We start from the raw sequence: 17,610 nt of genomic DNA on the forward strand, positions 1-17,610 counted from the left end.
CATGCGCTTCAAAACAGGCAACCCGACCTTTTTTGGCAAGGACATCACGAATTTGAATCAACTGGCAGAGAAATTTTTCAAATTCAATTTTTTTGGCGATAAACGTCTTTTGGTGCTATATCAACATCAGGGTAGCTGGAAAGAGTCAAAGAGAATCAGTTTTTATTGAGAGCTATAACTGAAACAAGTTGTCCTCAACCTTAATGTGTAGTGGTCTGGGCGTCCGCTTCAGCTCCGGGAGGTACGTGGTTGGTTCGAAACCCACTGCCGAACACCCACCGGTAAAAATGGGTACAAGCCAACCATGGCCCGGCGCCCGGCTTCTGGGGTGTGTGCTTGGAGGAGGCTCCGCAAACCTCGCTGCGCACTTTCGAGGGCAAACCCAGTTTTGAACACTTAGTCTGCAGTGGTGGTTCATGTTTCACTCCCAAGTGAAGAGGTCGACTCAAAGCTCGTACGCTCTAACCAGCGTCTCAAATTCAACACTAAGTGATCCTTCGTCAGAAGAGATTCAGAGTATCACTGCAGTCCTGGGCAAATCCGGTTTTTCTGTCTGTCCAACTTTAGTGTAGGGCTTAAAGGTCTACACTAAAGTCCCTTGTAGCATTGCTTTTTTTTTTCACACTTTCTCAAACAGGAATAGGCGATTCGTTATGGGTGACCAGAAACAGGTTGTGTGCAGTGATAGTTTTATGTTTGGTTCTTGAGATGTTTGTTCTGGTGTATGCAATGGTCTTTGTTGGGCGCACTGCATGCAGTGTATCCTATGATGTTAACGGTCTTTTGTTTTTTTGTTTCATGTTTTCGTGCATCGCAGCTTTTTGCAGATTGTAGAAAAAAAGAAAACTATTTTCGACACACGGAATACTTGAGGAAGCTGCTTCCCTTCAGTTTGCCATGTTAACCCTTTTATAACTTCTGTTGTCATATTTGAGGCTGATTATTGGTCATGAACTGCATGCTTTTCCAAATTTATCCTTATTAATATTTGAAAGGCTGTGTTGATGCAACTTTTTGGCATAAGTCCTGCAACATGCCCTTTCACTGTTCTCTGCTTAGAGTGGGGGACATAGGAAGGGGACCTTGCCCGCAGAGGCTTTGCTTGGTCCTTCAGCCAACAACCGCCCCACTGTCTGTACATGTCGAATGCAGGCCCAGTGAGGAATGTCATCAGCTACGTGCTGCACCGGTGCCCATCCAATGAGCTCAGCGACACACTCCTGTCATATTGCAAAACGGTGCTGGATAAGCTCGGACCTCTGCCCTGCTTCGACGGGAACTTGTATCCACTGGTGGATGATCTCCTGCATCCCCTGCTGACTACCCACGAGTGCATGGGTGAGGGAGTTGGCTCTTGGAGCACTTCGTGCCGAGGCCTCGACGAAAGGGCGTGGGTTGTGGAATAGATGGTATCCTGGCTGCTGAAATCAGGAAAAGGAAATGGATATGGGCAGGGCATGTGTGAATGCAGGGGACGAGTAACCAATGGTTCCTTAAGGGTAACAGAGTGGATTCCAAAAGACAGTAAGTGTAACCTAGGAGCTACCCTCGTTACGCTTCTTGGAATCCACTCTGTTACGTTTAAGGGACCGTCGGTTAGTTGTCCTCTGCATTCACATGCCCAGCCCATATCCATTTCCTCTTTATTTCGGCCAGGCTCTTTCGTTGCACTTTCAGTAGCCGGGTGGCCAGGTGAGATCAGGATGGCTGCGGCTTGCACTGGACAGAGCTGATTGGAGGCATCCGGTGGAGGCCGTTGACGTGCAGTGGGCGTAAAACGAGGATGATGATGGCGGTGTGATCATGATCTGGGGCAGTGTACCAACTTTGAATCTGTTCAGGGGCACATTCTGGCTGTGAACTCCTCAAGGAATTGTTCCGGGAAGGCATGCGTTTACTGATGCAGTGAAAGTGTGCAGTTCTTGGTTATAGCTCTCATTCAGCAAGAGCCCTGCTTTCTGTGTGTCCAATGCCTCCGCCCTGGAACCCGTGAAATCAAATTCAAAGGCACACTGCAGAGGGGATGATTGTAAAAGCGAAATTGTTACAGCACAATGTGAAGCCAATACTACTAATGCAGATTTGTCACATCACATCGTATAATTAGCTCCCATATTTTTTGACCCTGTGATGGTTACAAAGAAACTGAGTTTAGAGGTGTTTTTTACGCTAGTATCATCTTGATTAAGGCAAAATTTATTAATACAAGACTGCCTGGTGAGATTGATGAACCACCGTTCTCTGCGGTAATGTTCGTGACCTTTGGGAGCTGCATGTGCGTGTCAAGATACACTGTAGTGGAGGGCTCTGCACTTATTTAAGCCATTGGGGCTCTTAAGGTGTGCTGCCATCGCACAATACACGAGCAGTTTCCTTTTCCTTTCCACTGAAATGCATATGCCGCAGCTGGGGTTTGATCCTGCAACCAGTGCTTTCTTTGGGTGATCTGAAGGAGTCTGCATCTTACCCAGCACCCATTATGGGGTTAAGAGACTGTGTAAGACCCAAGCATCTTCAGCTCTCGCATCATTGGAAATGGTGAACGTGCCGTTTTCGATCTGTGGGGGAGTACATACACACGCAACAGTACTTGCATGGCCGTGATTGTTAGTCATGGAATTGTGGTTCCAAGCATGTGACCGTTGTTTTTTGGGGCCAGACACCTGCCTGGAGCTTCGCAAGGCCTTGGAAGAGATCTGCCGGCGGTCGCCCAATTCTATTCTGCCGTGGGTGCTGAGAAAACAGCTTCTTCCACTGCTCCAGTCGCTGCTGTCCAAGCTGCAGCTGCCACTTGCTCAGCAGCATGCTACTTGCCTTATCAGATTGCTGGGTGAGTTTATCTCTTCTAACTCAGAGTACGCTAGCAAATATTTTATTGCTTATACAGCTTACTCGGTGAAAACTTGAGGGGACATTTGAGCTCCGGCTCAAGGTATGATGAAATAGTGTTAATGGGTCCCTTCAGCAGCCTGAGGTCTTCTTTGCTTATAATTTGCTGACATGGACACTGTTCTTTCTTGCACCATCACATAACACTTGAGTACACTACGATAGCATCAGAGATCTCTCCCGCTCAAGTACTCCTTTTCTGTCACCGAGGTTTTGTCTACATGCCTGTTGGTTTATGGGGGCTTAACGTCCCAAAGCGACTCAGTCTATGAGGGATGCGATGCCATAGTGAAGGGCTCTGGAAATTTCGACCACCTCGGGTTCTTTGACATGCACTGACATCGCACAGTACACGCGCCTCTAAAATTTCGCCTCCATCAAAATTCGACCGCCACGGCCGGGATCGAACCCGCGTCTTTCGGGTCAGCAGCCAAGCATCATAATCACTGAGCCGCCGCGCCGGACGCCTGCATGCCTGTATATGCAGAATTAGTCATTCATTCTCTGCTTTACATTCATAGATTGCGGGGAGTTCTCATACCACTCCTGGCACTGTGGTGCAGCAGTTCAAGCGATGCCCCATTGCCTAGCAGGTGGCTGTACCGGTGGTGTGCTTGCGAGACCGACGCTGCTCTTCCTGAGCAACTTCTCGCAACCAGTAATCTGTCGCCTACCACAGTGGACAGGTTGTGGTGACATCGCAAGGTCACGTGACTCTGGGGTCGCTGCTGAACAGGACCATTAACAAGATTGCTTTAAAAGAGGCACAAAAACAGACTGCAAACATGACGGGGGCTCAAGGGTTGAGAATGTGTTCTTTGTTCACTTGGCATCTTGAGTTCAGATAGGAGAATTTTTTCTTGGTCAGAGCAATAGACAGGGCTCTGCTGTTGTATTCCGCCTCTTTCCTTGTCAGCATGATGAAGGCTTCCATTATGTCTCCGGGTTCCCCATTTTTCAATGTTGCAAACGTGCTTTGCATGAGATTGCTCTTAAGAGTTAGTGCAATACCCAACAGATTATGAAGTACCAAATAAAGTGGGATATACAGCTTATAATAAATGGTAGTTCGTAACAGTGGACCATGGTCTGCGGCAGTCCATCCGTATTACTCTGCTGACCAGTCACAATACCAGACGAAATCAGCTTTTTAATGTTTGACTACATATACCAAACAAGCTAGAGTCGTCAAAATTCTTGAGCTTATATTTCGTCTTGTGGCTAGCTTTTTGTTTTGGTTAACAAGAAAGAGCTTTTATGACAAACTATTTTACTTTCTTGTCATGGAAGAACAGTGTTTGGCAATCATCGGACCGAGCTTCACTACAGATTTAAGTTGTATCGGACTTTAATAAGCCAAACAGTATTGGGGCCCTAAAATTGCCGCATTTTTTTTCTTCTACTTAAAAGTTTCAGTTTGATTATATTGTCACAATATATTGAAGACCATGTGATGTCAGAGGCCAGTAGTGTGTCTAATGTTGATTGCGAGGTCAAATTAAACTGAATAAAATCAATTTTATCCTATATTCTAGCACCAAAAATAATACAGAGGGCACTTAATATTGCTTACATGCTGTGAAAGCAAAAGCATGAATGTCTCATTCAAAGCTTATATGTTATTGGTTAGAACCCCTGTCACCAGCTTGCCTCCAACTTGACTAGCAGCTGTATGCTATGTGCAACGAAAAATTGTGTGACACCAGCCGGAATACTGTACGGCAAACAGTTGCATCACAATTGTGAAACGAAAGTCGTTAACCACCACACCATTAAAGTACTAATGTAGTCAGTTAGAATTCGTCTCGCGACCTAGCATGCAGCTTGACTAAGAGATGTATGCTATATGCAATGAGAAATCATATGACACCACCGGCAGCTCAATGATGAACTGCTGAATCGCAACTTTGATAAAAATGTCGAGGAAGGCACACAATTGGAGGTGCATCATGAGATCTTAAGTAGTATTTATTTATTTATTTATTACAACAGCCTCAGGGCCGCAGGGCGTTATAGAGGGGTTGGTGAAAAAAGAAAAAATACATAAAAAAGTACAGGCAAAAGAAAAGCAAAAATCATTATGCCGATGCTTGTTCGATGACACACTTGGTGATAAGTGGCTTGAAGGATGACGCGTCTTCAATGCATGCGATATGGGGTGGAAGGTGATTCCACTCAGTGCTAGTCTTCGGTAAGAAAGAATTAAAAAGCACATTCGTTTTACAGGTTGGGATGGCAACTTTATTTATATGGATGATCAACACGTGATGATACGTTGATGGTATAGAAGAAAAGAATTCCTGTTTTAGTGTCTCATTATGAAAGAAAATACTGTGGAAAAAACTGAGGCGTGAAATATTTCTACGAACTGCGAGATTAGTCAGACCAAGTTTAGATTTCATTAAAGAAACACTAGCCGTGTGAGAATAATTGGAAAGGATGAAGCGAGCTGACCGATTCTGAACAGATTCTATAGCATCGATTAAGGTGAGTTATGCAGGGTCCCATATCGATGATGCGTATTCTAGCTTTGGCCGTATTAGTGTTTGATATAAAAGTAACTTCAAATGGGATGGAGCCTGAGAGAAGTTTCTACGTATGTAACCAAGGGCACGGTTTGCATGTTTGATGTGCATGCGCCAGGATAAGTTGTTAGTGATGTGAACACTGAGTTAATTATAAGATGAAATGTTCTCTAATGAAACTCCACTAATCTTGTAATCGAACGTTTTAGAAGGGTTAGATTGGTGGCAGATGGACATAATTTTGCGCTTTGATGGATTGAGAACCATAGACCATCTCTGACACCAAGCTAAGTATGTTGGAATACCTCTCGCAAGCTAGCCTCAAACTTGACTAGCATATGTGTGCCATGTGCAACGGGAAATCGTATGACATCGCCCAGAATGCTTAAAAACAAACAGTTGCATTACAATTTCTATATGCAAGCCGGGAAACTGGCGCCACAAGGAGGTCCGCCAGTTATGCCATACGAGCAGGTGGTGCTTAGGAAGCGATGAGGAGTCGGGGGGGGGGGGGGGTGGCTGCTCCTGGTATCTGTTGTGCATGCTGTTGTCACATTCGCCGCTTTGGTGGCTAGACGATAGCTGTTGCGACACCATCATTCTGGGACCGTCTCTTGGCCTCAACAACGACAGTCACTGTTGGAATTTTGTCTAATGGTGCTAGTAAGGCTCTTGCATTAAAATAAATTGAAAAACTGTAATTATTTTTACCCTTAGCCTTCTCAGCTAGGCTTGGGCCCATGCTGTACAATAGAAAAGCAGTGAGTCTGCTCAGAATTACAGAATATGTTCACTTGTGTGAGAAATTATGCAGTAGCTGTTTAAACTCATACAAATATGGTCAGAAAACAGAATACATGAAAAAAAAAGCATAGGTTCATAACATGAAAGGGACCCGTTTTTAACTTTAAAGATAGTGCATCACAAATTATGGCAACAGGTCTTGAAGAGCAAGAGCCAAAATTAACAAGTTGACTAGTGCAGGATATGTCACCTATATGTTGGCTCTCTCACTATACATTTCTGCTCCCTCTTCTTGAATGTGTGCTGCTGTTGACTACGCCAAGTTTGCCAGTTTTTGGGTCTGAAACAAGGCATGCTTAAATTATACTGCACCTTAGCGGATTCTCCGCTGTGCTGCTTTGTAATGTTCGATTGCAACATTATGTATATCAATCTATTCTTTTCATGTCCCGACCTTATTTCTCGTACTGAACTTGGGCGCTGAATGACCTGTCACAATTTGTTCCACGAGTAGTGAACTTGCATTGAGATTGCTTGCTCTACCATGGTAACTTACCCTCTTTTCGAAAGCGCCTTAAGTCGGTGCTGATACTATTGCATGTGATGCAACAGCATGATTGTGCGTGCGGCACTGCTGAGATAGGTATAATTTTGAGTGGACATTGCTGTAAGTTTGTTGTGAAAATAGGTGCATGATGAGATGTTTTGCAATGATATACAGTTTTGTGCATTTTTATCGTGAATACTTTCGGAAATTTTCTCACCTCAACCACTAGCTCGTTTGCGGTGAAACTGCACACAGAGCTTGCGCTTTATGGTAACATTTGTATCGTAGTTTTACAATGGTACTTACTTAGTTGAGCCATGCATGATGCGAAAACTTAATCATTTGCGTTGAGATCGGTGAACCTTAACCCGGAAGCGCCGTTCTTCACTGAGGGGCGGCAGTGGCATCGTCTGTTTTCTGTAGTGGAAAGCGTCACGACAAGCCGCCGAGGCGAGCGTTGCAAGAAGCGCGGGTCTTTTGAATATGCCATTCCGGCCATTTCGTCTGCTTCAACTGAAGCGCTTCAAGATTTTCGGCTAACTGAGCGGAAAAAATATCAGAACAACTGATTTAACGAGGCTTTACCTTTCAAAAAATATTGTTAATAATAATAATTGGTTTTTTTTGGGGAAAGGAAATGGCGCAGTATCTGTCTCATATATCGTTGGACACCTGAACCGCGCCGTAAGGGAAGGGATGAAGGAGGGAGTGAAAGAAGAAAGAGAAATAGGTGCCGTAGTGGAGGGCTCCGGCATAATTTCGACCACCTGGGGATCTTTAACCTGCACTGACATCGCACAGCACACGGGCGCCTTAGCGTTTTTCCTCCATAAAAACGCAGCCGCTGCGGTCGGGTTCGAACCCGGGAACTCCGGATCAGTAGTCGAGCGCCCTAACCACTGAGCCACCGCGGCGGGGCCAAAAAATATTGTTTGATCTCCTTTTCTGCCGAGTGACTTTATCCATTTCAGCTCATATCATTTGCTTTCGTGACACTCCAAAAGAATCAAAGGGTGACAGCAGAAACCAGATGGCACCACTGCCGCCCCAGCGAAAAAACACCGTTTGCAGGTTTCGGTTCGCCGATCTCGACGCAAACGATTACGTTTTCACATCATGCACAGCTCAGCTAAGTAAGTACCGTTGTAAAACTTGCTACGATACAAAAGTTACCATAATACGCAAGCTCTATGTGCAGTTTCACCGCAAACGAGCTAGCGGTTGAGGTGAGAAAGGTTTTTAAAATATTCACAATAAAAATGCACAATACTGTATAACGTATAACAGTCCATGAAGGATTTTTAATATCAAACATGTCCCCATCACATTAGCAAACATGTTGCGGCCTGCTTGACTTGTTCGACGGACCTCCCTGCAGTGGCTTCGGCAGATAGTCATGCTGCCGGTTAAGCCTCCTGCAAGTGCACTTTGATTACAGGTTCATTTAGCACGTGCTTGTGCATGTGATGTTAATATTGCAACGGATAGAAGAAGAGATGAATGAAGTCTCTCGGAGGCGCGCGTACTCTGGGATTCTGTGCTCTGTGCCTGGTGCTCTGTGCGGGCCGCCCTGTGCTCTTGACTTGTGTGCTGTGCCCGGGCGTTCTCGCGTCGTTCCCGCCTGGACCACGTAATATCTTTGGTGGAGGTGCGGATTTTACGCTGCGCCCACCACGCAGCTTCGTAGTACTCGTCAGGCCTGGACTACCACCATGGCTCAACCCGGCCGGTCAAGGAGCCCCACTACCCCCATTACCACTCCTTTCGTCATCATGGCTCCTCCTCGCGACCCCGGCACGTTTTCCGGCACAGATGGCTCGGACGTCGAAGACTGGATTAACATCTACGAGCGTGTCAGCAACTACAACAGGTGGGACCCTACGCTAATGCTCGCGAACGTCATCTTTTACCTCAATGGCACGGCGCGCGTATGGTATGAGACCCACGAGGAAGAGCTAACAAGTTGGGACACCTTTAAGGAAAAGTTGAAGACGCTATTCGGTAGACCTGATGACCGCCAGCTCGCCGCCAAGAAACAGCTGGCTACTCGAGCACAATCTTCTGCCGAGAGCTACGTGGCCTACATTCAGGACATCTTGGCGCTTTGTCACAAGGTCGACGCCGCAATGAGTGAGACCGATAAAGTGGGCCACGTGCTCAAAGGCATTGCCGACGATGCGTTCCACTTGCTTGTTAGCAAAGACTGTACCTCAATTGACTCCATCATAAACGAGTGCCGTCGATTTGAGCAAGTCAAAGGCCGCCGCATTTCGCCGTCGTTTTCTCGCCTTCCCAACACGGCCGCGACATCTTCCTGTGAGGATCACCGATCACCATCCCGCACGCCCTCGGACGCCCCTGCCGTCACCGATTCAGTCACCCGGATCTTCCGACGTGAACTGGAGGCCCTCGCACCTGTGATTTCCCCGCCCTCCGTCCCTGATACAACCCTGCCTGCTGTGTCGCTGATTCAGGCCGTCGTACGGCAGGAACTCGCTCATCTGAACCTCGCTCCGGCAGTGTGCGCCATCAGAAGCCCGGACACCCCCCAGCCCCCTCCCTGTGCTTTTCGTCGCACCTATTATTCTCTGCCCCGTTCCCGCAATCCCAATGACTGGCGCACGGCGGACGACCGTCCCATTTGCTTCCGGTGCTCTCGCATTGGCCACATCGCCCGTCATTGCCGCAGTCCATGGTCTTCAACGCCCCGCAACGTCTTCCCCTCCTTCTACAGTCCCGCCTCATCCCACAACTTCTCGACCCGCGCCCCGTCTGAACCGTCTGCACCAGCCGTACCCCCTCCACGCTGATTCTCCCGTTCTCCGTCCCCGCAGGGCCGCCGCTCTCGTTCCCCCCTGTCGCCTTCTCGCAGCCGCTCCCAATTGGAAAACTAAGTGATGCAGCTCCCGGAGGTGACGCTGCATCAACGACCCGGACTACAAATCCTCTCTCGACCACTCGACCTAATCTTCTGAACGTCACTATCGACCGTGTTCCTGTGCGCGCCCTGATTGACACCGGTGCTCATGTATCAGTGATGAGTGCTGCCCTCCGCCGTCGCCTCCGCAAAGTCCTCACGCCTGCAACGTCCCGTGTGTGTGTCGCGGATGGTGGCACGCCTGCTGTGGACGGTATGTGTACCGCGCGCGTTACTATTGCCGGCCAGAGTATACCAGTTCAGTTCACCGTGCTGACCACCTGTGTTCATGACCTTATCCCCGGCTTAGATTTTTTGACTGACCATTCCGCCCTCATTGACTGCTCGGAGGGTGTTCTACACCTCGCCCTTCCAGCGCTGGATTCAGACCCACTTGATGTATCACTGCGACTGTTCAGTACCGCATATGCTCACCTGTCATCCCGAACCGCCTCTTTTGTTCCATTGACCCCATCTCGCCCAGTTCCCGATGGCGACTATCTCGTTACTCCCAATCTTGACCTCCTCCTGACCCGTAACGTTGCCCTACCTCATACCATTGCCACCATCCAAGCCAACGCCCTCTTTCTGCCTTTCCTCAACTTCGGCCTCACTTCTCAAGTGCTACCGTCCGGCATCTGCGTCGCTACGCTATCCCCTCTCGCTCCTTCCCACGTGGCTACGTTGCCCGCTACCCCAGTTCCAGAAACCGCCGCACCGCGCCGGCAGTCTCTTCTGTCGACCGACACCTTCACAACCATGATGGCTACCGACCTCCATCCCGATCAAACTGCCAAGCTTCGTGCCCTTCTTGAATCTTTTTCGGATATTTTTGACGTGAACAACACCACGCTGGGTCAAACTCTCGCCGTCAGGCACCGCATTGAAACAGGCGATGCCCCTCCCATTCGCCGCCGCCCTTACTGGGTCTCTCACGCCGAGCGTCAAGTAATCAATGCGGAAGTTACTAAAATGCTAGAAAAAAACATTATCGAACCCTCACACAGTCCCTGGGCCTCACCCGTCGTCCTTGTCAGGAAAAAGGATGACTCATGGCGTTTTTGCATTGATTATCGCCACCTGAATAAGATCACTAAAAAGGACGTGTACCCCCTGCCGCGTATCGATGACGCGCTTGACTGCCTCCATGGTGCCAAATTTTTCTCGTCCATAGATCTTCGCTCCGGCTACTGGCAAATTGCTGTAGATGAACAGGACCATGAGAAAACCGCTTTTGTGACTCCTGATGGCCTTTATCAATTTAAAGTTATGCCTTTCGGATTATGCAACGCACCAGCCACATTTGAACGCATGATGGATGCTCTTTTGCAAGGCTTTAAGTGGTCCACCTGCCTGTGCTATCTCGATGACGTCATTGTCTTTTCGCCCTCGTTTTCCTTTCTCAGATTCTTTCCCTCTTTTGTCATGCTGGCCTGCAGCTCAACTCGTCTAAGTGCCGTTTCGCGTGCCGTCAACTCGCCATCTTGGGTCATGTCGTCGACGACACGGGGGTGCTGGACATCTGCTGGACATCTGGGTGTCTCGCCTGCGTCGTCGCTTCTTTTGGCCCCGTCTCTACCAGTCCGTCCGCCGCTATGTTCGTGCCTGCGACCAGTGCCAACACCGGAAACGTCCCGCCATGCTCTCCGCAGGTTTGCTTCAGCCTGTTGATGTGCCCCCTGAGCCATTCTATCGTGTTGGCTTGGATCTTTTGGGCCCGTTTCCAAAGTCCACCTCCGGAAACAAATGGATTGCCGTTGCGACAGATTATGCTACTCGCTATGCCATCACGCGGGCCCTCCCCACCAGTACTGCTACCGACGTGGCCGATTTTCTCCTCTACGACCTTATCCTCCGTCATGGTGCACCCCGCCAACTTCTCACCGACCGCGGCCGTTGCTTTCTCTCTAAAGTTGTCGACGACATTCTCCGTTCCTGCTCAACAAAACATAAGCTGACCACCGCCTATCATCCCCAAACCAACGGTCTTACAGAGCGCCTCAACCGAGCTCTCACGGATATGCTCGCAATGTACGTTTCCCCGGACCATCGGGACTGGGACATTGCCCTTCCATACATGACCTTCGCCTACAATTCTTCTCGTCATGACACTGCCGGTTACTCCCCATTCTATCTGTTGTACGGTCGTGAACCCCAATTACCTTTGGACACGCTGCTTCCGACATTTCCTTCCCCGCCATCTGAATATGCCCACGACGCTATTGCCCGCGCCGACCACGCCCGCCAGCTGGCTCGCTCCCGCCTACAAGCCTCGCAGGCCCCACAGCAGGACTACTACGACCGCCGCCACCGCATGGTAACTTTTTCCCCTGGAGCCCTCGTCTTGCTTTGGTCGCCCACACGCCGTGTCGGGCTTTGCGAAAAACTAATGTCCCGCTATGTTGGCCCATACCGTGTGCTCCGCCAGGTCACCGCCGTCACCTACGAGATTACCCCGGCCTTTCCGGAGACCACCTCCGGTGCATCTCAGAGTGACGTTGTCCACGTCTCTCGCCTCAAGCCCTATGTGTCGCAATCCCTTGCTCCGCCCTAATTTCCGCCGAGACGGTGTTTTTTGCTACCGGGGGCCATGCAACGGATAGAAGAAGAGATGAATGAAGTCTCTCGGAGGCGCGCGTGCTCTGGGATTCTGTGCTCTGTGCCTGGTGCTCTGTGTGGGCCGCCCTGTGCTCTTGACCTGTGTGCTGTGCCCGGGCGTTCTCGCGTCGTTCCCTCCTGGACCACGTAACAATATAAACTTTGTAACTCATACCCAGTGCTGTTGGTTTTTGATGTAGCTGAGGAGCAATATTGGGAGTTGACTCGTTGCTCTTTCTTACTTGCCCTATCTCCTGCTCATCAGCACAGTGAATTGTGAAGCTTTTCATTCTGCCAGAGTTCTGGTGCTACAAACAGTGCACTGTGCACAGCGCAGGCGTGGAATTTGGTGCTGGTACTACTGCCAGGTGTGCTGTCAGTTTTAACGCCGTTAAGGGCCCCGTGTCGCAGAAAAGCCGGTGTCGTCGCTGTCGGAGGCGTTGGCTGTGAGCGAAAATTTCCTCCTCTCTCTCCTCCTCCTCCTCACCATGTAGGCCACTGCCCCAACAGTTAGCTCGCGACGGCAGCCCCTCCCACTCGTTTCGTTCAGGCGCAGTGGGGCGGCACGCAGGAATCATGCGGTGAGCGGCGAACAACACAGCGCACATCCAAAGCGTGTTCATCACGAAGCTTGTGGCTTGCTGGCCGTTCATTCGGCGCAGAAGCTATGCTGGCACTTGTGGCATCAGGTTTGTCGAGAACTGTGTGCCGACCAACTACGACTGCAACTTGAGTCCCGTACGTTTTGGCAAGGCACCTGGCAGTGCTTCTATGTGGTTTGCCGCTCCGCGCGTCCATTTCACTGTACGTAGCAGAGTAACCTAACTGGCAAGGCTTCGCGCCGAACGGGCAATGGTGTTCCATGGACTCCCTGGCAGTGCTGCAACATGCTGTCGCATTCCACTCTGAAAGGTGAAGCTTAAGCGTCCTCCAATTTTTTTTCGCTTGTATGGTGGTTTTACCACTCGCCGTAGCTATGCCTGCTAGAAGGTGAGAGTGGGTGGATGTTTTTTTTTTTTTTTCTGCCAGCGCTTGTGATGCCTTCTATTCATTACATTTGACATTGCATGTTGAATCCATCTGCCACTCACACACAGGTTCATGCACTGTTATTCGGAGGCCTGTTGTGTGCAGCATCCTAGAAGGGAGCATGGCATTTGGCAAGGGCCAAATGACACTGTATGCACCATAATTTGCTGTTTCATATGTTGCAGGACCCCTTTGGGAAGAGTCTAAGAAGTTTCCGAAGAGGTTAGATCCCCTGCTGGAGCAAATGGCCGACTGCCTGGCTCATTGTGGTGAGTTTGGCACATGCTTTTGTTAGAGGTCGGTCAGTGGCAATCCGCAAAGTTAGGGTGGACTTCGATCGTTGAGCACCACTTACATTTGGTGGCAGGGCTCACTTGTTTCAGTGCAATGACAGCAGCAGGAGGCAGCACTCTTGTTCCCTTGCCTTGCTAGTCTCAAGAAAGTTTTTTTGCTGTTAATATCTTTTCAGGTGAATATCCTAACTGGTCCCATCTGGTTCATGGAACAATTCCCATTTGGGACGATATGGAACCAATTGGTTCCCACTGATCCCAGCTGGGAATTTTCTATAAACAAGTTGATATCAGTTAGGATCCTCACAAGTGGGTTGTCTCGCACCAGATTTGCTTTCGCAAGAGATGTACCTACAACTGACTGGCTGGAACTCCAGCTGCGACATTAATTTTCATGCCAGGCCAGATTTCACTTAGATTGCCCTACATTGACGTGCCCTTCGCTGCAGCATGTATTGACCCACTGTCACTCATGCAGGTTCACCGCTTCGTGGTGCAATCATCGAGGCATTCAAAAGGCTTCCCGGATTCCAAAAGAGCCGCTGGCCAGCTGAACTTTCCTACTGGTTTTTGCATTGGAACAGGTCATGACGTGCTGCCATCATCTCTACAGGGGACAGGCTTCCTAGTGAAGGTGAACACTGACTCCACCTTTTGCACTGCTGTTTTGATGGTGCTTGCTGGGTTTGAACTGACCATGATTGATCGCCTTAGCTTGAGATGATACAGATGGCCTGGCATATTCCCTGGTCATGGTCCATGTAACGTGTTAAATGGTTGCACGTTTAATGTTAACGGTCATTGCAGAAATGGACCTAGGTGGGACGCGTATAATGTGGCAAACAGGTAACAATGCTATTTTGCAGTAACAAGGAAAGTAAGGCCAGACCAGATGGTGACACCTTGGTGTGTTAAACTTTGCAGTCTGCTGGCTGCTGGGCTGCTTCGCCTAGAGCGGGTATACAGTTTATGATAAGGCTAAGTGGAACACAGCGGACTATTTTTGTTAGAAGAAAGTTGAGGTGCCTTAATATTTTTTTTCTTGCATCTCCTTTGTGTGGTTTAGTACTGTTTTTTCATTCTCTTTTAAAGTGTGCTGAAAAAACAGGCTGCCTCCATTCTTATTCATGCTGACAGCGGCACCTTCATCAGCAATGTGGTGGCTGGCATGATATGGTTGATATATGATATGGTATCAGCACTATAGATATCACCAGTTGCATTTTATTGATAGTTTTAATTTTAAGAGGACTTTAGCGCTTTAAAATATACAGTTTTAAGAAAACCTGTTCCCCTCAGTTAATGTCGTAATGCCCTCGGCAGTGGGCAGTCATCGTCGTGTCTCTAATGCCAAGTTTTGCAGACATACCTACTACTTGCAAAGGGAAAGCAAAGTTCTTTGTAAAAAAATTTCGTTTTAAATTGTTTTATCTTACAGGCGGGTGTGTGTTTATCTCGGTAGCTACCAAAAGAAAATATGGAAATATGGAAAATATAGCGATCAGCTAATGACTTCGCTGAAAGTGCTGTCTTGCTGTTGCTGCTGCTGAGGATCTGTCCTCTGCTGTAGTTGAAGTGCCTGCCTCGGCTCCTCCTGCAGGGGTGCCTGCTGTCTTTCGGCAACAGTCTATTGGCAGCAGTCTCCACAACCCACACATACTGGGTCCACTGGTACCGGGCCACATGAGGCTCCAGGTCGGCCCCATGCTGTCCAGGCAGGAAGAGCCCGGGCTCGTATGATTCAGCCATGTTTAAGCTGTCCTCAGTTCTGTGACAACTGATTGTGCTGTGCGTTTTTGTTTATTTTTATGCATAAAGCTTTGCTATTTTTGTTTGTTCTGTGGTACACTAAGATTTGTACATGTATTTTGAACTGCACTCACAGCTAAGTGGGCAGCATATGAGCTAGTCATTGACATTGTTCTTTGTTGTGCATTTTTGTGTGTTCTTGTTTCTTGCATTGTACACTTTTGTTTCTTGCATTGTATATTAAAGTTTGTGTCCACATCTTAACAAATTTTAACTACATTAAAGGTCACAATGTGCTCAGCACTGATCGTTCTTATAATTTGTATCACAATGTGCTGAGCACTGAGATTGTTCCTATTATCATACACATTCGTTCATTTATATTTATCGCATTGTACACTAAAGTTTGTGGGCACTTTTTAAACTGCATTGAAAATCACGCAATAAATTTTGCTCAGCATATAAGCTAGTCACTGAAAATCGTTCCTGATTAGTTCCTTGTTGCGCATTTTTGTTCATTTATAGTTGTACATGTTTATTTATTTCACTGTACACTAAAGTTTGTGTACACATATTAAAGTTCATGTATTGATAACAGAGGTTCTTAGCACTTGAGAGAGTCAAATTCTTCTTAATTTGTTTCTTGTTGTCTGTTTTTGTTTATTTGTTGTACACATTTTCATGTTTCTTTGTGTACACATTTTAAACAGCAATAAAGATCTCTGAAGTGCTCAACATTTAATGCAGTCACTAAAGTTGTTCTTAATTTGTTCCTTATTCGCAAAATGTGATCAACCCTTTTCTCTGCATTACCCTAGCAAAGTAATCAAGTTTTTAAGTATCAATGCGATAGAGACTGCCACAATTCAAAACTTAGACTAGCGGATGCCTTCGGTAGCTGAGGCTGAGCAAAGAATTAATGCTTCCCGATAAGTCAAGATGCACCGATTTTACATTACATTTACATTTACAACATGTAAAAGTAAATGTATTTATATGTGGCAATATGCTTGTGCAGAAATATTTAAAGCTACCTGGTCACAATTTTTAAGCAGATCAAGCTATAGACTTTTTACTGTGGGTGCTAAAAATTAGCTCCATTCAGTGTCACAGTACTGAGAAGGCGGCCAGGCTTGCTGTAGTCTCGTATTTGCTGTTTTTCAGCAGATTTGGCTGCATTCGTTTGTGTCACTTAATGTGCTGTCCATTGCAGTGCCTCAGGGCCCTGTTCTGGCCTTAAGCTGGGCCACTTGGTTCAGTACGACCTGAAGTGTACCAAGGTGTATTCAGTGCATCATTTAAAAGCAGTACTTGCTTACTGTGAATTAAGCAGAGAGGCCAACTAAAGGCAAGGGTTCCTTTCAATATCCACTTCTGTGTAGTGTTGCCTGTTGTAGTGAATGTTAAGGTCATAAAATACTAGACATGTGCTGGCTGCCGCTGCCATGTTCCTGGTTGTGTTGAGTGCAACTGTGGAGGTCCTAAAATAGAGGCCAGAACAGTCCAAGTAAGATTAGACACAGTATTAAGTATGTGAAGTCAAGCTCGAGGGGCACAACAGATGAAAAACTCACTCAGAACAAGCCTGCAGGCCTAATAAGAGCTGCATGGGATTTAAAACTGGCCCTCCCATTATTTCTATTTTATTGTCCCATCTCTCCCTCCCCTCATTATTTCTGCTAACTTTTTTTTGCTATCAATCATCGAGACATTAATTTTTAAGAGTCCCCTTAGGTCTTACTGTTGGCATTGTGTTGCGTTGAAACCAGTATAACCATCCATGCTAAGTGGATTTCAAGTTGGTGTCAGGGATGGCTTTCTTCCTTGGGTGCCTTATGTGGCACAGTGGTCAATACACGCCAGCCGTATAATGCAGTTAACAAAGTTGGCTGAGCCGGTTTTGTCAAGAACTCGAGGGTATCTGTCTAAAATATTTTAATGTGTCAGCTATCACTTGTCATTTATTTAAACACAAGTGAGGCCAGGCGTCCAAATTGGATATTGCTGCACTGTGGCGGTAATGTGTACAGGTTGTTTCCATGCTGCATTAAGCAGGTAGACCAGTAATTCGATTGTGGTAATCATCGAGCCTTTCGAGCATTTTGTGCCTCAGTGTAGAAGACCAGCAATGGCTTTGTGTGTTGCTCCCAACACAGAATTGAGAGCAGTGTTGTGTGCAGTTCACTCCTGGTCGTTCCTTGTGTGCCCAATTTGCACACATGCCAGTTTGCATCAGGCTACCCAGTGTCACTGGATGGACAACTCTATTCACGACTCTGGACGAGGTCTATGTGCCCATATGCTATGCCTAGATATGCT

At 47.6% G+C, this 17,610-nt stretch overlaps 1 protein-coding gene across 2 annotated transcripts in view; it reads left to right on the top strand.

Moving 5' to 3' along the window:
• The window catches only part of LOC144111864 (uncharacterized), a 61,759-nt gene extending 45,731 nt beyond the window's left edge, over positions 1-16,028 (top strand). Inside the window, exons 10-14 of one of the 2 annotated variants that reach the window (XM_077644890.1) lie at positions 1,153-1,338; positions 2,660-2,830; positions 13,435-13,518; positions 14,021-14,176; positions 15,113-16,028. In XM_077644890.1, the coding sequence (XP_077501016.1) occupies positions 1,153-1,338; positions 2,660-2,830; positions 13,435-13,518; positions 14,021-14,133 (554 nt within the window). In that variant the 3' untranslated portion in view covers positions 14,134-14,176; positions 15,113-16,028. The remainder of the gene's footprint in view (positions 1-1,152; positions 1,339-2,659; positions 2,831-13,434; positions 13,519-14,020; positions 14,177-15,112) is intronic. The other variant, XM_077644889.1, reaches the window with a different exon arrangement.
• The last annotated feature ends 1,582 nt before the right edge of the window (positions 16,029-17,610 follow it).

Source organism: Amblyomma americanum, unplaced genomic scaffold (genome assembly GCF_052857255.1).
Source record: "Amblyomma americanum isolate KBUSLIRL-KWMA unplaced genomic scaffold, ASM5285725v1 scaffold_12, whole genome shotgun sequence".
Taxonomy (NCBI): domain Eukaryota; kingdom Metazoa; phylum Arthropoda; class Arachnida; order Ixodida; family Ixodidae; genus Amblyomma; species Amblyomma americanum.